At 36.9% G+C, this 25,246-nt stretch overlaps 3 protein-coding genes across 15 annotated transcripts in view; 2 read left to right on the top strand and 1 right to left on the bottom strand.

Moving 5' to 3' along the window:
• The window catches only part of LOC306864712 (high affinity 3',5'-cyclic-AMP phosphodiesterase 7A-like), a 29,905-nt gene extending 21,040 nt beyond the window's left edge, over positions 1-8,865 (top strand). For 3 of the 13 annotated variants that reach the window (XM_079408890.1, XM_079408902.1, XM_079408899.1), the window contains exons 3-14: positions 118-162; positions 1,210-1,299; positions 2,437-2,588; positions 2,724-2,787; positions 3,011-3,106; positions 3,503-3,603; positions 3,708-3,839; positions 3,970-4,061; positions 4,652-4,796; positions 5,090-5,186; positions 5,282-5,362; positions 6,951-8,865. In XM_079408890.1, the coding sequence (XP_079265016.1) occupies positions 118-162; positions 1,210-1,299; positions 2,437-2,588; positions 2,724-2,787; positions 3,011-3,106; positions 3,503-3,603; positions 3,708-3,839; positions 3,970-4,061; positions 4,652-4,796; positions 5,090-5,186; positions 5,282-5,362; positions 6,951-7,174 (1,319 nt within the window). In that variant the 3' untranslated portion in view covers positions 7,175-8,865. Of the gene's footprint in view, positions 1-117; positions 163-637; positions 671-1,209; positions 1,300-2,436; positions 2,589-2,723; positions 2,788-3,010; positions 3,107-3,502; positions 3,604-3,707; positions 3,840-3,969; positions 4,062-4,651; positions 4,797-5,089; positions 5,187-5,281; positions 5,363-6,950 lie in introns of all 13 variants that reach the window. The other 10 variants (XM_079408896.1, XM_079408892.1, XM_079408900.1 and 7 more) reach the window with 4 other exon arrangements.
• Positions 8,737-13,213, bottom strand: LOC306864716 (mitochondrial fission regulator 1-like). The gene is made up of 9 exons (XM_079408908.1): positions 13,123-13,213; positions 12,572-12,663; positions 12,382-12,483; positions 11,873-11,910; positions 11,384-11,508; positions 11,084-11,311; positions 10,173-10,443; positions 9,927-10,095; positions 8,737-9,848 (listed from the first exon to the last, which is right to left on the bottom strand). Exons 2-9 carry the CDS (start codon positions 12,605-12,607, stop codon positions 9,801-9,803), a joined length of 1,017 nt encoding a protein of 338 aa, XP_079265034.1. The 5' UTR covers positions 12,608-12,663; positions 13,123-13,213; the 3' UTR covers positions 8,737-9,800.
• Positions 13,214-14,185: 972 nt separating this feature from the next.
• LOC306864718 (armadillo repeat-containing protein 1-like) lies at positions 14,186-24,955 on the top strand. The gene is made up of 8 exons (XM_079408910.1): positions 14,186-14,417; positions 15,128-15,336; positions 16,711-16,802; positions 20,018-20,207; positions 20,314-20,430; positions 20,803-20,877; positions 22,332-23,600; positions 23,647-24,955. The coding sequence occupies exons 2-7, from the start codon at positions 15,175-15,177 to the stop codon at positions 22,521-22,523; spliced, it is 828 nt and encodes a 275-aa protein (XP_079265036.1). The 5' UTR covers positions 14,186-14,417; positions 15,128-15,174; the 3' UTR covers positions 22,524-23,600; positions 23,647-24,955.
• The last annotated feature ends 291 nt before the right edge of the window (positions 24,956-25,246 follow it).

The following is a 25,246-nucleotide window of genomic DNA, read 5'->3' as shown; positions in this document are numbered from 1 at the left end:
CCTGGACTCTCTATACGTTCAGTAACATCACCTCCTCAAGCATGTAGCCAAAAACCTAGTAAAGCTAACCCTGACCTAATATTTGATCATAATTTCTTTTTTTGTTTTGTTTTTAAGCTGTGACAAACAAAACAATCAAACCCTCATTCGTGTTTACACCAGGTATGAACCAACACATCTCACCAGGAGAGACAAACCCGCTCACTCGCTTTCACGACCTTTCCCTTTAATAACTTTTCCACACCATTCCTCCTTAAAGACCTGCGTCAGTGGGCACAGTCTAATGAGTGGCATTTCTCACGTTAAAATGTCTTCTAATGATATTTATGGTCAGGAGATGTGTACGAGAGGTTTGGCACGAAAACAGAAGACGAGAGCGCACTTTTGGTTTCCATAATGTGGTCTTGCTTCCTCAACCTCTGCGGCTTTTCTTCTGCATGTCCGAATAGCTTCCGTCTGTTTTTTGTTATTACTTTTTTTTTTTCTGATTCGCTTGTTGCATGTGTGACTTTGTGCTACACTCTTGTACGGTCGTTTTTGTTGTTGTGTTTCGTTTGAAACTCATGTCTGTCTTTTTTGATTAATTTGAATCATGTTTTTTATGTAATTGTAATTCACAGTTTTGGTATTTTGATAGGAGCTTGTGTAATATTCAAACAGCTGTTTTCAAGTAAGTAAATATACTGGTGGGAGGCTGTTTTATTATTTGTTTAATGACTTATTTACACGTTGACTACTTTTTTACTGCACATGAACTCCAATCAGTAGTGACTGACATGTTGGAGGCTGCCATTACTCAGTAAAAGTTTATGCGTCCCCCTCCTTCTCCCTCTCCATGCAAATACACGCGCGCACACAGCCAGAGTTTGATGAAAAGGCCTATTGAATGACTTTTTAACAGATGTGACTTTAGAGCTTTGGCCAGCCTCGTTGAAGTCCCTCTGATTTCCTCTCCATTCTGTCCTGGGCTGAAGCACAAGCTTGTCTTTCTTCCCATGCGTCCTCCTTTGCTCCTAGCCATCTGAATACTAATACAGAAGTCCCTCTGGCATGGCGATGCATGGTCTGTTCCCTGTCCTCACCTTTCCCCCATCCATCGGCGGTGTGTGTCTGTCTGTCTCACTGTCCCCCTGTATCCAGGCCTGTAACCTGCTGTATGTTGTGTTTGCTAACAAATCTCTTGAGGACTTGTGTGTTGATGCCTTCTAGGAGATGTGAGAGTGAGAAGTCAGGTAGGCTTTGAACCTGAACGAAGAGGCTCACACCCGTACCTGGGCGTCGATTTCCGCACTTTGCACTGTAAGTACCCAAATTAGCACTCTTGCACATTCCTACCTTTGTGTAGCGCAACAGGGAAGCATTGATCCGGAGGTATTTTGTCATAGGCATTGATTATGTTAAAAGCTTTGAACCAAACCGATCGACTCTGAAATTAATTCTTAGAATATTTGATTAAACTTTTGAAAATCAAAAATTCTACAATTCTACAAAAATTCTACAAGAAAAGTTACTCAAAACTCCCAATCCTGCTGATTTCCTATTGAAATTAAATTGATTTCAGAGCGATTTGACATAAGTAACAGGCTGGATGTATATTAACCTTACATCTTAACACCTCTTTTTTTTTACAAAGCAGATCATAGATTATATATTTTGTCTATAGCCTATAAAACAGCATCTTAAATAGGAAGATTTCAATACATGAGGATTCTGAATGGGAGTTTTTAGCGAGCCATTAAATGATTTGAGACTCGACTCAGACTCGTGACCAAAGACTCTTAACTTTTATAAAGAATGTCTCTTTGGTTTTGAGACTTCAGTCTTTGCAACTTCAGGGATCTTATCAATGCACGAACAGCTTGTAACACTCCAAAGAGAAAGGAAAACTTGAAATCGCATCATATGACCCCTTTAAGATGAATATAAGAAGCTTTTATATATATATATAAGTTTATTTTTAAGTGGCGTTTCTAATGAACCTTTATGTTTGTTATCCCGTTAATATATTCTAACCTGTTTATATTAAAGACGTTTTCCCCAATTCTCTGTCTGTGTTGATCTACCAATGTGGGCGAGCTGAATACAGGAGAACGTACATTTAGCACATTAAAAGATTTATTGCTCTTTTGTTGTGGTGAAATGAAACTGTTTTAGAGACTCTCTGGACTGGTTTTGTCTTTTGTGCTTCAGTCAGGCATGACCTCTCGTAGGCTGCCTGAGCACCACAATCGCAACGATAGCAACCGAAGTTTTAAACAGCAGGGGTTCCAGTCAGTTGGGCTGGGGGTGGATTTGGACAAGAACGAAAGCCAAAGACACAAAGCTTCAAATTTGAAAGCAATTTCAGCGGAATTGAGGATACTAACTTTAAATGGCATTTTGCATCATGGAATTTCCATGAAATTTTCTCTTTCTCATGTGTGTGTTTTTGTTCAGCCCGTGCTGAGTCAGCAGGGTCGATTCCAGCTCGGAGGATCCGGAGGCTCTTTAGTTTCCAGCGACACCTGCTTTCGTCCCGTCTGCTGCGAGGAGCGCCACACCTCAACCCCCTCCACATCCTGGACGAAGACTACTGCGGTCAGGCCAAGGTATGGCACCACAAACACACATTGTGATAAAACTTTGGTGACTTTAGTTTGTATTGAATATTCAACATTTACAGTATGAATACATAACATATGCAGTTATTGATTTTTCACCTGTTCTCACTGTCATTTTCTCAGTGTATGCTTGAAAAGGTTGGAAGCTGGAATTTTGATATATTCCTCTTTGACAGACTTACAAATGGTAAATATTTTAATTTTGACGAAACCTGTTGTTTCTGTGTGTGAATGTGTGAGATTTGTTGCACTTTACCTTCACTGTATCAAGCCACATTGTATATGTACACTTCACATTCAGTTGTGTCAACTCTGCCATCTGCTGGTTGAATAGTGGGTGTCCAATATTGAGGATGAAGCTTTGACTTGCCAAATTCATCATTCCTCTTATATTCTTTGTTGTTTTAAAGGAAACAGTCTTGTCTTCTTGACATTTCATTTGCTGAACCAGTATGGCCTCATCGAGCTCTTCCAGTTAGACATGGTTAAAGTGCGTCGATTTCTAGGTAAGTGTTTTTCATGTTTATGGCTGAAACTAACAATGAATTTTTCTTTTATTAATATTATTTTAAAAGCATAGTTTTATTTGATTAAAACAATGCAACGTATGAAATGACTCAATGTCCTCATGAAACTATTAACTATGAGTTGAAACACCTGATCAACTCATCTGATTTATTTTTATTGTTATTAAAATATATTTATTGTAATTAAAAATGTTATTTTTCAATTCCGTAAACATCACTGATGGAGGTTCTGAATGTCACAGTGCAATGATCCAACTAACTGCTAATGAAATTAGTTGATTGTCATCATATATTTAAATGATTATCTGCAGCCCTAATATAACTGGCTGTACTAATCTTGCTGAATTACTTTAAATGTTGTACTTTTGGTTTCAGTTCTGGTTCAAGAAGACTACCACAATCAGAACCCTTACCATAATGCAGTCCATGCTGCTGATGTCACCCAGGCCATGCACTGTTACCTGAGAGAACCCAAGGTGATTCTCCTTGTATTAAATGTACTGTAATTGACTTTTAATGATTACATGTAGACTTAGTCATCCTTTTGTGTGTGTGTGTGTGTGTGTGTGTGTATCCACAGCTCGCCCAGTCCCTCACATCATTTGACATCCTCTTAGGGTTGCTGGCTGCGGCCACACACGATCTGGACCACCCTGGAGTCAACCAACCTTTCCTCATCAAAACCAACCATTACCTTGCAGCTTTGTACCGGGTTAGAGCACCATCCAATGGGATTTAAGCACATCATTAGCTCCACAAGCCTCTGTGTTCTGAGTAAATTACTGTATTTGTAAGCATGTCAAAGTCAGTTGGCACTGACGTGTGTTTGTGTCACTGTGTAGAATACCTCAGTTCTGGAGAACCATCACTGGAGGTCTGCAGTGGGTCTGCTCAGAGAGACCGAACTCTTTTCTCATCTTCCTGCAGAAGACAGGTCAGTCTCTCCACTTCTTTTTAGCCTAAAGTTCTTTAATATTAGTTACGGCTTATTACTCTATAAGCAAGTCATTTTTAAAAATTATTTATTTGTTTATTTTTTATTATTAATCATTTTAATTATTATTTTTTACATTTACATTTAGCAGATGCTTTTATCCAAAGCGACATATAATGCAATGCAATAAATAAAATAATAATTATAATAATATAAATAATAAAATGATAATGCAATAAAGCAATTTTTTAATGTATTATTGTTATTATTGTTTATTGACTCGCTTTTAAGGATGGACTTGATGGACCAAATGGAAAATAATTTGACATTTTATTAAATTTTATTACAATTATTAATTATAATCTATAACAAGTATTATAATGTTTTTTGACTCACTTTTGCTGTGAACTTTTTTGCAAAATGCTAATACTTATTTACAAGAATTTATTACACTTACAAGAATTATAAATGTTATAATCAATTTATAACAAGTAAAATAAAGGTGCTTTTTTCCTACGGTCTCTTTAAGACTTCTCAATGTAAATGACCTCTGTTATGATTGACTGACTTAAACTGGTGTCTCTTAACAGTCTGAGTATAGAGAGGCAGCTGGGGTCGCTCATTCTGGCCACAGATATCAGCCGACAGAATGAGTACCTGTCCCGGTTCAGGACACATCTGGATGAGAACAACTTGTGTTTAGGACACGCTTCTCATCGACATTTCGTTCTGCAGGTGGGAATTTCACTAAAAGCAAACATCATGCAGTTTTATATACAGATTATATGCCAGTTTTGGCTTTGTGAAATAAAATAATGCATTTGAGATGTTTGCTTTAAAAAAAGGGAAGACAATTACAGATAATTAAATGTATTTTTTATTTAATTTTGTTTTGGTCACTATAATGCTGACTTTAATGTACTTGAAGTTTGTGATGTCCCGTTTTTAAGTGGAAGGGCTGCATACCATATTTTCAAATAAAGACAGACACTTTTGGGCTCTTAAAACCAAATTGGCGTGTGTTCCAGATGGCCCTGAAGTGTGCAGATATCTGTAACCCGTGTAGACCGTGGGAGCTCAGCAAACAGTGGAGTGAGAAGGTCACAGAGGAGTTCTTCCACCAAGGTAGGCAGTCCTCACGATGATCATGCTCTCACCGTGTGCTGTTAGTTCACTGTGTTCAGAAGCTAATCTTTGTGCTTTGTTGTCGTCTTATTCAGGTGACATTGAAAAGAAGCATAAACTTGAAATCAGTCCACTGTATGATAGCGACGCCAACACCATAGCCAGTGTTCAAATCGGTAAGAACCAGAACTTTCTCATTTATGAGCTCACCCTGAATATGGGAGAAAAAGAATAATAGTAAAAATAATATTACGTATTATATGTATATTGATTTAAGGCAAGACACTACAGGTGTTTTCAGGCACTGGTCAGTGTTCAGATTCTGAGATATTTTGTTTCAATAATCTTATGTTCTTTCAGACTAGTAGAAAGAAAATATCCAAAATACACATTTAAGTGTTTTATATATTTCTTAGTTCTATATTCTGAAGGGTTTGTTCGTATATCGATTGATTGGTTTTATATAACATTTCATTCCTAAAAACATGGTGAATTTTCTGGCTGTTGACAGTATTTTCTAATTTATAGAGTTAAAAAAAAAGAGATCTAAAATTTGGAATTCAGTATTAAATTCAGTAAATTAAATTCCTTCTGTAAAAATCTTCAACTTTAATGTCAACAAAAGGTATTCAAATGAGTGCATATTTCATTATATAATAAAGCACACAACATTGCACAACATTTCAGAAATTTTGTAATACAAAACAGTCCACTATATATGTATATACATATTTTTTGTTGTTTATATGTGCGTGTATAAAATATAATAATGTAATAACTATCATTAAAGTACATTTTATTTTGATTCACCTCTTAAATTCTTTAAAATCCCTTCTGTAAAACCAAATGAACTTTGAACCTGGCTTTATCCAGTTGTTCAGATTTCTGGTCTGGAAATTCATATAAATGAGTGCATATTTAATTAGGTAATAATACAAGCAAAATTTCAGTCACTTGTAGTACTGTACTGTGATTAAATGTAGTGTCTTGCCTTTTTTATAAAATAATAAAAATATATAATTATATAAATAGTGTATATAATACAGTAATATATCCAGGATACTATGCATCCTGATAAAGTTCCCTTGGCTTTTGGAATTAAAATAGCCCCACATCATCACATAGCCTTCACCATACCTAGAGATTGGCATGGAGTACTTTCCATAAGATCACCTCTCAATGCAAATCAAACCAGCTATTAGGCTAACTGAAATAAAACCATGCCAATCTCTAGGTATGGTGAAGGCTATGTGATGATGTGGGGCTATTTTAATTCCAAAAGCCAAGGGAACTTTATCAAGATGCATAGTATCCTGGATCCATGAAGTAACTGGCCTTTAAAAATAAAAATCTGCCTGCCTCTATGGGAATTTAACATAGGGGTGCCCAAACTTATGCACCCTGTATTTTACGGAAGAACATTTAATTATTTACGATACATTATTCATTCACAAAGAAAATTGGTGTCCTTAAAGGTAGGATTTTTCCCAATTTTTTTAATTAAGGCATTAAGTTCAATTTCCAAAAGATGATTTTTTATTCCTCTTTTTAGTCAACTTTAGCATGGGTGCCTAAACTTATGCATAGCACTGTAAATAGTGTATTTCTATATCTATACTTTTTGTATTTATTATTTTTGTTATATATGTGTATATATGTAATTTATAATAATGATTTCATAATTATCATTAAAATTAATCGTTTTTTTGTACGGTCTGGCTGATGTAGTGATCTCTGCCTCTGATTCTCTTTCTCTGCCATCAGGTTTCATGACTTACGTGGTGGAGCCTCTGTTTGCTGAGTGGGTGCGCTTTTCAGACACACGGCTCTCTCAGACCATGCTCGGTCATTTGGGCCTGAACAAGGCCAGTTGGAGTGCCATGGAGCCCGTGGCATCGGGGAGCTCCGAGGAAGGGGACTCCGAACCGGGCCGAGCCACAGAAGAGCCCAGTTCCAGAGCCTTATCTCAGGGAAGCCAAGAGTCATGACACCTCTACTGCCCTCAGCCAAACATCTTACGTCACATTTGAGTTGCTCGCCACCCATCTCCAACCAACCACTGATGATTTGTTTTCTTCTTTTTCATTCGTTCGTCGAATTTAATTTATTTAATTTTAAGCGATCATTTACCCTTCAACATAGAGCAATGCATAGATACCTCATTTGGCTACTGCTGCAATTTTGGTTTCTTTTAATTATTGTGATATATTTATTTAACCTTTGTTTTTTTTCTTTTGGGCGTTACTAATTCAACTCCGATGCTTTGATGAAAGACTGTAAGGGAATGTGGAACCCCCTCCTATGGCTTTAAAGTGCCATTTTGAGACATTGAATTGCTCTGAAAGTCATTTGAAACACCTTGAGTATTTAAAGGAGAGGTTTTTACAAACGCACCAAGACAATGTGTGTGAAACCGAATGCATGCGAGCGCGTGTGTGTGCGCCAGTGCTTCTGCAAATCAATCTTCCTCCTTGTGTACAAAAATACAAATGTGAAGAGCCCAGTCCTTTTGCTGCCTCTGAAGACTGTTTACACATGTTGTTTCTAACTGAATCATGTTAGTTCTGTGATTATTGCCTTTTAAGCACAGATGTGAAGAACCACTTGTAAACTTTTTTTTTTTTTTCGAAACCTACTGCTGATGATCAACAAGATCTGTCGGACTGCAACCCTGTCGGTGTGACGCATCAGATGCCATACGAATGCCATTTGTGCTCCATTGCATCTTTCTCTCCCCTGTATTTCAGACAATGTGTTGAAGGAACATCACTCCGTGAAAGGTGGCAGAGATGAACCCTTTCAACCATGGAAGAAGGATCTTGTCACGGGATTTTGCTCAGGGTTTCACCAACCTGCTTATTTTGGAGAAACAAGGAAGTAAAGGTGCCTTTTGTAGGTGTAAGTAAAGGTGCCTCTCTTTCTCTCTCTCCTCTGTATTTTGTAAAGAAAGATAAGTCCTTCTCAGAATGTCTCAAAGCCACTCGTCTCTTCGGAAGACTGCTACACAATGCCTTAAAACTATGCACAAAGCTAAGTGACCAAACCAGCTTTCGTTTTCATTTTAAACTCATCACATTGTCCATTTAGTGCACTGGCTGACCCTTTGCCTTTTTTTTTTTATATATATATATATGAGGAGATTTGGTTTATTGATTTGATTTAACATTGACCATTCCATTGTGTATTGTTTTGAATTCTGTACAGAACGGACAGTTGTTTTTTGTGCTTCTCTTGATATTTGTAAAGAGAAGAGGTGCTTTATTTTAGGTGATTTGTATATTTGTTGTAAGTGCTGTAAGACTGTTGATTTAAGAAAAAAAAACTGTTTACAGTTTGTTGTAACAGCCATTTTGGGGAGACGACCTATGTGTCAAGCCATTTTGTAAAGGCTTTGCCGTATAACCTTTTGATACATACATGTTGCAGTTGCATTTTTGATGAATAAAACTTCACAAAATGTTTCTCTACCGGATGGCATGAGCTCATGCTGTTCTATATGTCCAAATGCAACCACGTAGAAACCTCATTACAGAAATGAAAAGAGACAGATTGACAGTTTTGGGTTTATTCAAGTAATTAAAGTCCACTCAGAATGGTTGTGTATTGTGTAATAAAATCAACCGAATTAGATCAAATATAATCCATAATAAAACCAGAAATACATCTCCGCTAGGAGATTCCCTTCAATTCTGAGGTTCACTTCCTATGTGCTGGCCATTAAATCCAGTTAGAAATCTTTGAAATGAGAAATCCTGTACTGTAATATAATGCAAATGCTCAGCAGACATTTCAGTTACATGTGCAAAAAATACAAACCTTTTAAAGGTACAAACACTGTCAAAGAATTCAGCTGATAGTCTGAAGTCAGCACTGGACTAGATATAAGCTTGATGTCAAAAAACAACATTATTCAAGTGATTTATTAAACTGGTTAAATAACTAAATGACTTCCAGACCAATATCATGAAAATGTTCCAAAATCATAAATTAGAACCTAAAAAGGTTTTTAAATTGGTGAGCAAATACTACTGATGGCACCATCTAAGCCCCATTTATGATGATCACAAAAGTGTTTCATAATTGCTAGTGGTCACATGACGGAAAAACCTGAAATTACTAAACTTACTAGCAACTATGAATTGTATCTCTGAAGCAGACACAACTTCTGTGCAAACAGGTCTTAAAAATACACATAAAACCACTGATAAAGAACAATCCATACACTTTGGTGTTTTTGTTCAACATTATCCCTTCGAATGAGAGGAATCCAACAAGGTTGAATATTTGCACTGTTGACTTTCAACAGATCCAAATAAATGCACATATAAAATCATACATAAAACCCAACAAAAAGAACAAATTTCTCAGGTAACTGGCATTAATGATGGAACTGGCTGTGGTACAAGATGTACTGATAGAGATGAACTGTTCAAAGTGCAAATTACATAGACATTCAACTGGAAAACCAGATTGACTGCATAGTGTTTGGCATTTCCATGCTCACCTAAAAGAGCACTTAATATTTTGAGGGCTAACAAGAAAAGTTAGCCGGTTATTGAAAATTAAGTGTCATCAGGTTAACTACATTAACCTGCTCAGATGAGTAGCTCCATCCTAGCACAGTTTCCTCCTTCCAGTTGACTTTAACATATGCTGTCCAAACTGCAAAAGAAATGGCACATAATGATGATGGCACTAAAACACAAGTCAGAGATCATTTTTTCGAGTGATTTCTCTTACCAGTGGTGTTTCTACGTGGGTCTCATTCTCAGGAGCTGGCAAGTTGAAGTTGCCATCACATTCGCTGTCGCTCCGGTAACGGTGAGCGAACTTGCGTTTCAGGGCCTCTGCGATTAAAGCTGCAGCATCTGTGGGCTCAACGGGTTTTGGTTTCGTGTCCTCTTGAAGACTGGGAACGAAAGGATGATCGAATATTACTGGTAAGTGTTTGTGATGAGGTTTGTATGTCATTACTATAACATTTACCTCTTAACTGAGCGCAGCTTCACTTTCCCCATGTCTTTCAGTACATCTAGCATGTTGGGAAGCTCTGGCTTTTTAGGTGCCGAATCCAGTTCTGTCTTCTGCTCTGCCTTTTTCCCACGCCGCTCTCGAATGAGGTCAATGGCAGAATAGCTTCTCTGCATGCCAGGGGCGGGACACGGAGGAGGTGGTGGTGGAGGCGGCGGAGGCGGCGGAGGTGGAACTAGAGCCATTGGTGGAGCTTGGGGTACAGGGGGACCACCTGGCACTAGAGCTGAAACAACGCAAAAATTGCAACTTTAAATGGGTAAAAATGACCAATACCAAAGTATTTACTAGCAGAGTGAGATTTTATGTCTTTTGCAAGAACGCCAACACTTTGCAAGCAAAAGTGTTGCACATGCCTAATGCTAACATCACTGTGGCATATATTTGTGGCATAAAGAACAACTAACCAGTGCTGTTGTTAAATAGAACTAATTAATCAACAATTAATCAATCAATATTGCGAATAATTAAATTTTTTGATACGTTTGCATGTACTAAAAGTGTGTGGGATTCATTCATTTTTGCTGTTAAATGGTCCTAAAAATATTAAAACAATTTTTTCCATTCATTAAAATAGAAAAAGTCTTTTTTTAATTAAATTTCTCAGAAAACAAGACTTTCTCTTCATTTTGCATCTCAAGTAAATGCATCTTGATTCAAGGAAGTTGAGATTTTCATTTTGGAAAACGAAACAAAAATACTGAGTATTTGCAATGCATGCAACATTTAATATCATACTTTCAGCCTTGATTTCCGAATTTTGAAAACTAGAAAATAAAATATAAACTACAAATATCAAAACAAAAGCTACTCCAAAATACTAAAATGGTAAATACGCATAATACTAAAGTAGCACTACAACTAACCTGTGGATTGAGCACTTTGCTCCTGTGCCTGAACAATCTGTGCAATTTGCACTCTAAGTTTGGCCAGCTCAGTCTCCAGAGCACTGATTTTCTGAATGGCTTCATCGTTGATGATTGTCTGACTCTGTGGCGCAGGTTCGGCCTGGTGCAAGCTGGGTAACGACCGCCGACGTCTCAGGGGTCTGCACTGCTGGGTGCGGAAAAAACAACCCAGAATCCGCCTTAAACCTGCACAACACACATGTGAAAATTACGATACTCAAATTTCTGTTTTCTAAATCAATTTAGTAATATTTTTACCTATTTCTGTCAGTGCCATCGCTCTCTTCTCTGTCCATCCAGCCCACATCAGCGAGTGTGGCCACAAGTCCATTTGGCCCATTTGAATTGTTGAGGAAACTCGCTCCTGCAGCGAACGGATGAAGCTACATGACCCAAAGACAGTTTAAAGGACAGTTAATAATTACAACACCTGCTCAGGGCACTTTACAAGTCTCACAACAACGAAAACAAACCCTCACAGACACTCAAGCTCTCAAACAATGTCAGAACTACAACAGCAGAGCAAGCACCAAATGTTTTCACAGCCACGGCAAAGAAAACAGCACCAGGGAAACCAGTTTAAACATCGCCTAGTGATTAATAAAACAATTACAACGGCATTCAGCTCCTTTATCAAGAGGAGATCAATAATAATGCCAGTATTTTATTAAAAAATAAGCACTTAAGCAAAACTTTTTTTTTTGGTCTCTTGGTCTAGATTTTTCAACAATGAACCAAAGAACTGACCTAAAGTATACATGCTGCATTCCTGACATACAGGACAGCTGGAAGGAAGGGCAGAGAAGAGAGAAAGAGAGACAGTAATAAAAGTTTCAAGGTGAATTTAATGTCATCGTACTTTTGTTTTAAAGGTTAGACAGTAGGAAAGGCCTAGATTAGATATTGTGAGCTGAAACCTGTCCTCGTGATTCATGATTGTTTATTGTCAGCACACTGATGGAATCAAACCAGAACAGGACAGAAATATGATGATAAGGGAGAACTGAATAATGGCAGGCCAGGGATGGAGAATGTTAAAAATGCAATAAAAGTGGAAAACACTACAATAATAATGGAATGAAAATGAATGGAGACTACCTGAAAATAGAAAAAGACTTAAAATATTTAAAAGCACAACAAGCACTCAAATTCAATTGTAAAGATAATTTGAATTGTCTGCTGAAATAATTACAAAATGTTTGAGATACTGTTTCAGGTTTTTGACGCATTTGAATGAACAAAGACTGACATATTACCTGAAAATGGACACGAGGGCAGGGTGCTAAGGGAAGATTTGTGGCAATTCTTCTGACAATACTCCTGGAGGACCCATAAGGCTTTGATGATGATCCTACAGCCTAATAGAGATATAAATATAATCATTCTTCTAATCACAGGATGTGTAAATAGCAAGAACCGTACATATAATTCAGTGTATGAACTTGCCAGGTCCATTTCTATCCGCCTATGATTTCCACTCATCTTGTAACTTCACTTAAGATCTGTCTCATCATCATCAAGGATCTGGGCTTGGTCATCTTCAGATCAAAACCAAAAAAATAAAAACTTGTTAGAATTGCTTTTACACTCATATATACTTTTAACATTACATTAGAGTATCCTGGTTTTCCACATGAAAAACGTTATGATATCTGTAAACTGTCAGTCCTCGCATATCAGAAGAGCATCTTGTACAAACGTGTCTCCTCCTTCTTTTCTAAACAGTTACTACATGGCAACGTGATGTTCACCTTGACATTTACCAGAAAACACTGAGGTACTAGACATTTTCTAATCGTTTCTTCGTAAGCCACCTGAATGTTTGTCACCAATAGATACCGCGAACAGAGGGCTAGTGAACTGTCTACAAACTTTATCACAAAGGCGCTAAAACCCAAGCGTTATTGTTTCAGTGCTGTATTAAACGCGCTGTTAGTAGTTCACAAAAGTCGTCGCGATTTCTAATAGGATAAAACAAGAAAATATCGATGTTTTACCGTGTAAAATGCAGTGTAGTCGACTTCTAGTATGATCCTGGCTGTGCTACGAGAATGCTATCCAGCGGTTACCTGTGTTTTTCCACAGGGCGGGAAGATGAGCGGGACTTAACAATATTGGCCAATGGGGTTTGAGAATATTCTAACAATGGGTGGGTTCTATGAGTAGGGAGTCAACCACTGGTTTAGAGTAGTTGATTGACAACACAACTGTCCAGTCATAAGTGAGTTATGACTCACATACACGAGGAAGGCAGGAATGCATCCATGGAATGGATTTTCTGAATTAGTATGGATTTCGGAAGCGAGTGGTGACCCGTTTAAAAAGAAGACAATTTTATGTTATTAAATTAATTTTGTTTAGTTTAGTTTCATATTCAGAAATTAAAAAAAAAAAACATCTGTTTATATAGGTTTTATAAAGGACAATGCTGAACAATACTGAATACTCCTACTTAATTATTGCTCTTAAAGCAAAAGAGAAAAAATAACATCGGTTATTTGGAAACCTTCTAAAATATTTATCTAAATAAAATCGTATCAAACCTGTACTTTATAATTATTACTATTATTACTAGTATTATTATTATTGTTGTGCGTCTATTGTTTTATGAGAAACTGTAATTCACGTTTCTCCTGAACTAGACTAGTTTTATCTGTTAGTCCACATTAGAGGAAATACAGTTGTTTTTATGTTTCTTTTCTGCCTGTATCAATTACATTTGTTTTGCCATGTATTTTTTTTTTTTGTCACGTATTGCTTTTTGATGTATCGACAATACATGTATTGTCATGTATTTTAGTAGGGACCTCACCCAACAAATAAAATATATTAATAGCATTTTTACTTGCTTCCTTGGCTGATGCTTTGTATGTATTTTCGCAATACAATAAAAAACAATAACAATAGCCAAATAAACAAATACATTTTTGTTCAGATTTAAATAATAAGGCTTTAATATTTATATATTACGTCTGTTATGAGAAATTATTGTTGTCGCTTAGTAAAACTCTTTCTGATTGGTCAAGAACGCATGGCGTCATAGTCCACATCTTCCAATCAGTCTGTCTAAATCCAGGAAGTGTTGTAAAGGGTGCTAAAAACTCCGCAGATTATGGCCAAATATTCCTGACCAGAACAGCTGTCATAGAGACTTTTAACCATATTCACTGTCGTCGTTATTACACGAGCTACATCCAGTTGTGTATCCATCAGCAGTTCATCTGTCGGCGGGTTTGAGTCTTTGACTGGACAGGACCATCGGAAGCGAGGAGTCGTCCTGGGCGTGTTTGCTGTAAGGTTATGCGTGGACAACAGTGCCACAACACACACAAGGTTAACAAGACAGATACCACGCAGATAAGAATCAAAAACTCTGATTACACATTTATTATTCGGCTTCATACAGGTGTATATTTATATGCGTCCTTATAGAAATAGATTCTGCCTTTCTCTTTTTGTGTGCTGGCATTGTTTTGTTCATAGAAAGACATTCAGATCCACACGTATTGATGTCTGTAGACTAAATATGAATGAGAAATAAGCTCCAAATATTTGCCTTTACATGCCGTTTTATGATTCATATGAAAATTCAGATTGCCATTGCCTTCTGATGCCGTGTTAATGCTAGCCGGTTAGCACAGGCCCCATTTAAAGGCCTCGTAATGCTATGTTGTGCTATGTGAATCAGACATGACCATCATGGGTCATTCTGTTCACTATGAAAGCCAATAATAAGTCACGTGTATAGAGATAATCTGTAAATCAATGCGAAACGACGCACGCGCGACAGCAATGAATATTAACTGAGTGACGTCTGTTAATAAACCTCAGATTTGTTTGTTTTTTATGGTTTAATATATTTACAAAAAAAACTTAATGTATATATATCAGATTAATGTAATTAAGCTTAAACCAGTTTTTGTTGTTTTTATGATAAACCTTAGTGTGTTTTCTGTCCATGATATCAGAAGTAATCCAGTTCCTATCTGTATTCCCCCTCAGCTAAGATCTGTGTATTTCATGTGCATGGCCCTTGGTGTGGGAGCACCATGAGCGGGGAGCCTGATGCCTTGGCTGTGGTGAATCAGCTGAGGGACTTAGCTGCTGACCCCCTCAACAGGCGAGCTATTGTTGAAGATCAAGGATGCTTGTCAGGCCTCATTCTCTTCTTCGACCATCCCAATCCACAAGTAGTCTACTCTGCGCTATTGGTGAGATTCTCTTTGTGAGACATCTGCAGTCAAGACTTGTGCAGACGGTTTTTCTGTAGTGACCTGCAAGATGTTTATTACCATGTTAGCATAGTGGTAGTTAAGGGTTCAAATTAGGAACCTTTATGAACTCAAAAATAGAAGATGATGATAGGTTTCCAGTAAGAACATTTATGCTGTAATAATCATGCATATTTTTGGTGTATGTTGATATTCTCAAACAAACAGTAATCTTTTGATAGCTACAATTAATTTGATCATTTTTCTGGGAAATCTTATAAGTGGTTTACTTATAGTTTACTGTAAGCGATTTTAGCTTTAACTTCAATTCAGATATCCCAACATAAAGCATAATAGACAGCATTATACCCCCAGACATTTTTTAAATTTCCAAATAGTTTTATATCAAAGTATTCGAGTACAAACCAACCAGATCACTCAAAGCCTACCCAGCTGCTATATTTGTAATAAATAATAATAATTATTATTTTTTATTTATTTATCACTCAAATAGATTAGATTTCAATGATAATATATTAAAATAATACAATAGTGATAATAATAAATGATCATAAGAAAATAAGATTTATTCTCGTAGTTTGATACCAAGGCATTCATATTAAACAATCAGATTATGCAAAGCCCACCCAGGTGTCCATTGACATGACACATTACTGCCTCCTGCTGTGTTTGTATCTACAAATTGTAATTTGTAACTGATTGTTATTGTTGTTATTAATATTTAAGTATTGTTGTTTTATTTTTATTTGTAAAATAGTTTGTTGGATATTGAGGCATTTGTATCAACCAATCAGATCATTCATTGCCCACCCAGCTGTCCATAGACACATCGTATGACTGCCACCTGCTGTCCAGTATCGTTACAATGCTTAGCCTAACTTCAGGAATGTCCAGAAAGTGGTTTCTCTTCCTCTGTAAAATGGACTGAGACGTATGATTTGAGAATGTTCCAGAGCATCTTGTTCTTCGGTGGAAGCAAGAACATCTGACATTCTGTGTAAAGGAGCTTATGTCACAAATGTCCTTATTTTATTGGTGAGAAATAGTGCACAACCTATAATAATGTCTATGTTTTTAAATCCTAAAACTCTAATCCCAGTTTAAAGTTAGATTTTGAGCCCCAAAATGTTAATGTGCCCTCAGAGTTTTGTGTTTTATGTTTAACCTCTTTCAGAAGGACATCACACCTGTGGAGATATTTGGACAATGTTGGAATAACACTTTTTCACACACAGTAACTCTGACCCAAGTAGTTCTTGGTGTTCTGTTAACGGATTTGTTATCACAGCGGTGCCTGGCGGTTTGCCTCTGTAATGGCCCTGCGTGACCCTTAATGGCTTTGTGTCCTTCCAGGCGGTACGCTACCTGGCAGAATGCCGCGCCAACAGGGAGAAGATGAAGGACGAGCTGGGAATGATGCTGAGCCTGCAGAACGTCATGCAGAAGTAAGTCGCTCCCGTCACGCTGCCACAATACATGAAGGCAACACGAGCTCGCTTTGCACTTTCCTGCAGAAAACCTCATCCTGCTGCTTTAGTTGAAGTGAATGTGTGTGGTGGGCAGATTTTAAGCGCACAAGAGAAAGGTCGTCCTGTCATAAGCAGATTTGTCTGTTTTGAAGCTAAATGGGAGTGATGATTCAAGCTTGCTGTTGAAGCGTAATGTGAACTGTCAAGCAACCTGATGTAGTGCACGATCGTCATGGGTTAATGTCCAGCAGAGGTCAGTCTAAGACGCCAGAGAGAATATCATACCACTACAGACATGGAGAATTTTTCAGAATTATCTTATTTCTCTTAATTTTTTGGCAAACTAAAGTAATTTATTTTATTAATTAACTATTTGCATTTGGTGGGAAAGTTGCATGTGAAATTCTGGTACAAAGAAGGTTGTACGCATATACAATGACAAAGAAATTCAATTCAATATTGTTCAATCAATATGATCGATTTTCTTTTTCTTTCTTTTTTTAAGAAATTAATTCAAAAGTCCTTTAAAATGTTTAAAAGTGACAGTAAAGACATTTATAATGTTACAAAAGATTTGTTTCAACATTCTATTCATCAAATATTCCACAAAAGTAACAGTTTTCAACATTAATAACAATAATAATGATAGTTTCTTGTATACCAAATCAGCATATTAGTGACAATATTAAAATTCAGCTTTCCATCACAGGATTAAATAATAATAAAAAAGTAGTAATATGCAAAAGAATCTTTAAAAAATATATATATATTTTTTTTTATACAATATTAGTGTTTTTACAGTATTTGTGGTCAATGAAAATGCAAACATGGTGAGAAAAATAGTTTTATTTTTTTAATTAATTATTTTTTTTTAATTACTGACCACAAACTTTTGAATGATATTGTAAATATCACTAAATATGTTGTTTTTTTAGCTTTCTAATGTAGATTTTGTAGAAACTACCATTTTCTAGCAAAATTGTTTATACATTTATAGATGTCATATAGCTACATTAGTGCTGTTTCATTAAAAACCTGTCAAATTATTTGTTAATAAATGTAATATACTATAATAATAATAATAATTTTAATAACAACAGTGTTATATAACAATATTAATAAAACAATAGTGTTATTATATAATAAACCAATAATAATTCTAATCATTTTTATTGTTATTTAACTCTTTATGACAATTTTTTTTGTGATGGAGCAAATAGTGCCAACACATCTGATTTACTGCAGGAAAAAACTAAAATCGTTGAGCCCTCTTTTTGTGCTTTTAGAAAACATGAAACTCAGGGTTTCTTTTACCTCATATGTCAAACAGCACTATAGATGCCAACTGATTCTTTAAATATTCATACAACTGCACGCTTTTGACACCCCCATGGCTAAGTATAGAGGCGCAGCAATCAAGGATCCACGTATGTGTGTATATTCGCTGCAGTTCAGGCTTATTTCGAGTGCGAAAGTCTGCAGGCTTTTAGACAGCGAGTGCCTTCTGTTTACATGGAGCCTCACCGACAGAAGTGCCAATGGTTGGCAGAGAGCTGCGTATTCTTCTCTCAGGGCGACTCCCTGCCTGCCCCCTTCGATTCACCAGTCACTTCAGTTAGCACAGACGCCATCAAGGAGTGCCCTGCAGTTCCACAAGCTGCCCGTCACTATTTCCAGCACGACGACTTTGGGTAGAGGTCGTGTATCGCCCCAGTCTGTAAAATGTTATGGCTAGAGGAAGTGAAGGAATCCTTCATCACCCCTGATGAGACCGCATTGCTAATGCTCGAATTTGTGTTTTGATGAATTGTCAGTGTTTTCTCACATTGTGTCTTTAACACTAGCTATTTACTGCATAGGTTGATATACATCTTCCTTTTGATGGAGGATATAGATGCCGATAGATCAGCATTCCCTCAGGTGTACATGGGAAGCTCGGAGGTCTGGCAGCTCGGATATGCCAGCGAGCAGATGTCCGTTCCTGTAACTCTGCATGAGTGATGGCAGCATTGCATCTCCCCCATTAGCGCCTGTAGGGCATATCAAGATCCTAATGTCACGCCTGACCTCAAATGCTGATGTCAATGAACTGCTGTCTTTTTTAACCCTGTTAAACGAGCAGGTCACTTCACTATAGTTAGTGACCAAATAACTGATTATACATTTTTACTAACTTTTGATTAGTTATTTTAATTTATTTTTTCCGCAGTAGAAGGGGAAAGTGGGTTGATATGTGCTGGTGGGTAACCTGTGTGCATAATTTTTGCATGTGATCATATATTTAGCAAGGGCCCATCATCTACAGCTGCCTGTTATCGGGAAATGTACATGAGAAAATAATGTATTCTGAAGACTAAACAATTTCCTGGCTGGTTTTTATGGATGTCTTTAAGAAAATTTGCAGCACAATAAGGCGATTAATATGATAAGTAAATAAATATATATATATAAATTTTATATATATATATATATATATATATATATGAAGGAAGATGATAGTTTTAAAAAAAAAATTATTCACACATTTTTCTTTCTTTCCCTCTCTTCCTCCCTCCCGTGCTTCTTTCCTTTCCTCCCTCCCTCCCTGCCGTTCTTCTTTCCTTTCCTCCCTCCCTCCCGTTCTTCCTTCCTTTCCTCCCTCCCTCCCGTTCTTCCTTCCTTTCCTCCCTCCCTCCCGTTCTTCCTTCCTTCCTTCCTAATGGGCAACGTCCCCAGAAAGTTATAGTTTAGTTTATCTTATTTTAGTTTATTTTGTCTTCAAAACAGTATTGTTAAAATACAGTATCAGTATATTTTGTCTCTTCTTACTATGATGCATTAATCTCTTAATTTGTAAACTTAATTTAGTTAAGTTCAATATGCATTTATGGTTGCTTGTGATATTAGACCGTATGGAATGCATGACACTTGATGAATCACAATATTGTACATGCTAAAGGTTAGTTGGTTCAAGCTCCATCACACTGACTTTTCTCCAGCTCTCATGCCAGCAGATTTTCCCCCCTGCGCAGATCTATGTTGTCACCTCTTGTCTGCTGGAGTGATGACCTTTTCAAATATCAGCACCGACAAGTACTTAAATGTACAATATACAATCTTTTAACCAGACTAAACGAGCATATTTGCTCAATTATTTCTGTTATTGTTCATCTGTTGTGAATCCTACATTGATCTGTGATGTGTTTCACTAGGGGCACGTCGCCAGGCGAGACCAAGCTGCTAGCGTCTGAGATCTACGAGATCCTGCAGAACTCCAGCAGCACGGAGGCCGAACAGGCAGAAGCGGGCGCCTCTTGCAGAAGAAAAGCCCAGTTTTTCCTGGGCGCCACGAACAAACGGGCCAAAACGGTGGTGCTTCAGATCGACGGGCTTGATGATTCGGTAAATGCAGTCAAACAGCTTGTAATGGAACCTATTTAATGAGAGCGTATGGAGATTCAGATGTTTGGTTCTGCACAATTTCACACTCTGTCTCTGTGTATGTCAGGCTCGGAGGAGTCTTTGTGAAGAAGCCCTGCTAAAGATCAAAGGTGTCATCAGCTTTACTTTCCAGATGGCTGTGAAGAGATGTGTGGTGAGGATCCGTTCAGACTTGAAGGCTGAGGTGAGTTTACAGTCTAGCACAATCCATATGACCATCTACAGACTTAACAGAGTTAACATTAGCTAATGTTGCATTGATTGAATGTATAGTGTATATATAGTTATTTTTAATAAAAAATTTTTTAAAGTGTCTTGCTTTTTGTACTTTTAATTAAAAAAAACTTTATTAAAGTAATAGACTTTTTTGAAATAATACTTTTTTCAGCAAGGATGCATTCAGTTGATCAAAAGGGACACAAGCAGTATTTATAGTACTATTAAAGTATCATATCAGTTTGAAGGAAGTGATTCTTTAGAAATGAATCACACCTAATAGATCAGAGATATTAGAGAGTCTATTTCAGCATCCTTATACTATTTCTTCATTCTTCAGGCCTTGGGAACTGCTATAGCTTCAACCAAAGTCATGAAGGCACAGCATGTAGTGAAGGGGGAAGATGGATCGGAGGTTAGTAAATCAAATGACCAGAATGCACACAATAAACGGACAGTTGAACCTAGCATGAAAATGGTCTTTTACTCCTCTTCATGTCACTATTTGAAGCTAGACCGCTTTCCTTTTTTTGGCTGGGAAATGTATCTTTTTTTGCATTCAATGTAAAATCTTATGAGTATCAAATGACCGTTTTCGGGCAGGTGAGCTATTCTTTCAAATCAGGTGCTGCGTTTAATTTTGTTGCCAGTGATGTCATGTCTGCGTCTTTCCTCAAAGCTGAGCAATGCAGTTCCACATGTTGAACCCTGCTACACCCGCCCCATCAGAAGACTTACTCATTTTCCCCTCATCACATGATCACTCGGGATGTCCCTCTGCCCTAACACCTTGTGTCAGAGGACCCTGGAGACACACACATATACACACACTCTTGCATGCAGTGCAAATAGGCACTGTGTGGTAATTAAAGAAAGATGTGTCCTCTCTGGTTGAACTGGAAGGGCAATGTCTACCTGCAGGTGCACAGTCATAACCTCCGGTGGGCGTCATCCCGGAGGTCTTGGATGCCGCTTTACTATGCACTTTCTTCTTCAACCAGCAGGTGGCACAATTGATTGAGTAATGGTCTTATCCACTGTTTTTTTTTTTTGCATTGAACAGTCACAAATGAAGAGTTCTGTTTTAAGAAAAACAGCAATTTAGTTAGTAGGGCTGGACTAATACAAGTAAAAATATTATGTTTTATAAATTTTGATGATCCTTGACATGCATTTGCTTTATAATAGTTTTTAAAAAATTAGTGTAGAAACAATTTTCACCCTGAAATTGCTAGTAAATTTCACAATTACAAAGAGAGGCAAGTAACACATTGAAGTACACATAAAATTTTGAAATGAAAAACAAGTTTTGTAAATCATACTCTAATAATATAATAATAATAATAATAATAAATTATAATTCTTAAATGCCACATGAGGGCTTCCTTAACCATTTTCGAGTCATGATGCAAAATAAGTAATTAAATCCTTTTTATGAACCAATTATATACCAATTAGATAAAGTTCAAAGAACTGACTCTCATTTTAACAATGGTTAAAGACCCAATTTAATCACTTTTTTTCTGTTTCTGTGGATGCAACCCCTTTTTGAGACGGGAAGTTGGGGCAGAATATATTTTTCTCTTTTTGAATGTCTTATTTTACCTAAAAAAAATCATTCAGCATATCAAGTATAAATAAGTGTGTAAGTATAAGTAAGTAATTTATATGTATCTGATATATTGCTCAGCCGTAATAGTTCCTTCATGTTGTGTCATAAAGATGGTTAGGTTGTTGTTTTGGCTGCAAATTTATATAGTTTTTATTTTAAATAATATATATAACATATAGATAATTGAATTCTGCTTGCAAGCGTAAAAATGATAACAAAATGGGTCATTCCCATTGCGCTCTTTCCGTCCCATCCAGATTGTAATCCCATTCCAAGAGGACTCAGATGTGGTGGTCGAGCAGAACATAAATTTGCCGGATTATCTGCCTGAGGACGAGAGCCCATCTCAGGAGCAGCACAAGGCTGTGACGCGACTGGGCTCCATGCAGGATGGCGTGAGCTGGCTGAGCACGGCCGCTAACTTCCTGTCCCGCTCATTTTACTGGTGACCCCACGACTCCCCGCATGCCCCACACCTTTACAACGCCATGTACCAGACTGCCGAGCGCATCCGCAAGAAACTTATAACCTGGTTCCAACTTTAAAAAAGGCCACAACAGGCGGCTGTAAATGGTACCTGCTCCTGAAACCTACATTAGCGCTGCATACGCACCACACGAGACACTAAAACCTGAGAGCAACTGGGAGAAGTTCACAGAAAGCATTTCGTGTGTACCTGCTCTCTCTTATTCACCTTTTTTGTTTGGTCGGGGGAAGGTTTTCAAACGATTCGCCACAGAATCTCCTTGCAGGTTTGTTTCTGTTGAGACTAAACAACACCTTGGGGGTTTCGTCAGGTGGGTCGTACATTAAGGTTTTCTAAATTTCTACAAATTTGGGTGCTTTCTGATGTGTTCTAACCCTTCATCTCAGCTTTCTTGTACATTTTAAACAACTTGTTTTGTTTTTCAATTATTTGATTATCCTAATACCACTTTATTCATCAGCACTTTTCAAAGCATGCCGTATTTTTAATGCCTTTTTTTTTTTTTTTTTTTAACCCGTTCCTTCTGTGTGTGCCTTTGCTATGTAGCTTGTTGATTAATTTTCTCGTTTTTAAATCCTTTTTATTTGCTTCATCTGAACTTCTAAAGCCTTCTGAAGACGTGATTCTTAGGTTTGAAATGTGTAGCAATGGTTCACTCTTCCTCACAGAGCTGATTTCACATAAAACACAATTAAAACATCAGCACTTTTTGGTGTGTGGTAATAATAATTAACAGTTAACACATCCAATAAAGACAAGCCACAAGGAAATAGCTGTTACTATAGCTGTAATGCTAACCTTTTGTTACAGCATGTGCCAAACACCAGAAAACCTTCTTTGCACTAGCAAAATATGTTGTAAAATAACTCTGACCCTTTAGGAATTGATGATTATAATTTTTTTTTTTTTTTTTTTTTTTTTTTTTTTACCTTTTTTAAACATCAATGCCATTTCCTTTATGCCATGCTGACTATTTATAAAATGACTTGTGTGTGTGTGTGTGTTCCTAAATACCATAAATCTGAATGTTTTGTTCAGGGCCTTTCATAAACATGGTCATTTTTAATGTGGGGTTCACTTGCTAGTCAAAAGCATGATCTGGTCAGTTCTGACCGCTTGTGTGCCCGTCACCTCTGCATGACCATCACCCCTTGCCTCTTTTTCTGAGTTTTCCCTGACCGACGGTGTCTTTTAACAGTTTAGATAATCGACTGACCTCACATATCGCATTCAGGACGTTCAGTCCGCTCAGGGATGTGTGTACGTTCTCCCGCAACTGATGGTCTCATGTATGTGCGTTCTCGAAAGGAGACCTGCACACATCGATATCAGAATGAGTTAAACCAGTATATGTCCCTGTCCTTTTATTTTTCTCCTTGTTATGCTGGAAAACTTCAGTATCAGTGTTTGCACCCTTTTATATTTTTCCTCATAATCAGCAATGCTTTAAGACTGTTTTTTCTTTTAGTCGCATCATGTCACGATGAGAATTTGTTACAAAGACAGCATTACTGTATAGAATGGTATCACACAGTGGCATGCTTTTAGTTGGGTTTAAGATTAGATGGAGGCCATCAGTGTTATATTTATGAACAAAATCCAAATTGAATCAAGGTTTGCATTTTCTGTATTTTTATTTCCCTCATCTCGTACTGTATACCATCTTTCCTTGAAGCTTTTTAAGCTGCTGTTCACTGTTATTCCAAGAACACAGAACCAGAGCCCATGGCAGATGGTAGATTTTAGTAGCTTCTCATGTACAGTGCATATACGCTGTTACATACAAAGAGTTTTAGGACACACGATTCTTGGCTGTTCACAGTGATGACAAGGATTATTAAATAGATAAAATAAATTTGGCTTGTGTTTTGTTTTTACTGGAAATTGTGTTTTATTAGCCTCGGTGGCAGCAATTTGTTACTGTAACATTCTTCTTATTTTTTATGATTTTTCAGCTGAATGCTCAAGGTTGCCCACGAATCTGATGATTATGTCAGTTAACATGTGAAAGCTTCTTACTACGAATAAATGGGTTCTACTTTGGCTTTAAGGATTTCAAACATGTTGAAATCTGCCACAGCAAATAATTCTGGCTCATCCCTCAGTTTGAAAAAAATGATTTTATTTACAGTTATGCAGCAAGGCATTCCAGCAAAGTGGAGCTTTTATTTAACATAGTATTTGTATTCATTTTTTTTCCAAACAAAAATGACGTGACGGACTGATATATGTTGACCAAGCTTATTAATCGGCTGCTATTTAGCCATTTCAAGATTCTAATATGTCCATTTGACTGATTATCAGTGGTGTTTATCTCCATAACTTGTCTGTACCAAATTATACTGACAGCTTTGTGAATTTTAATCTAATGTTGAGTAAAATAAGACTTCATTTGACCTATTTTATGCATGGTACCTCATTAACTGTCAACTGAGTTCTATTAATGTAAATTATTAAATACAGTTATCAATATCAGTTGCATTACGCTCATAAATTTGGGGTATTTGAGATTTTAATGGTTTTCTTTTATGCTTGCCAAGGCTGCATTTATTTGATACAGTAATATTCTGAAATAGTATTAAAATTTAAAATAAATAATTTTCTATTTGAATATATTTTTATTCTTCTGATGGCAAAGCAGAATTTTCAGCATCATTACTCCAGTCTTCAGTGTCACATGATCCT

The sequence above is a fragment of the Barbus barbus genome (assembly GCF_936440315.1).
Source record: "Barbus barbus genome assembly, chromosome: 46".
Classification (NCBI taxonomy): Eukaryota; Metazoa; Chordata; class Actinopteri; order Cypriniformes; family Cyprinidae; genus Barbus; species Barbus barbus.
This window is presented reverse-complemented; position numbering and strand designations above follow the sequence as displayed.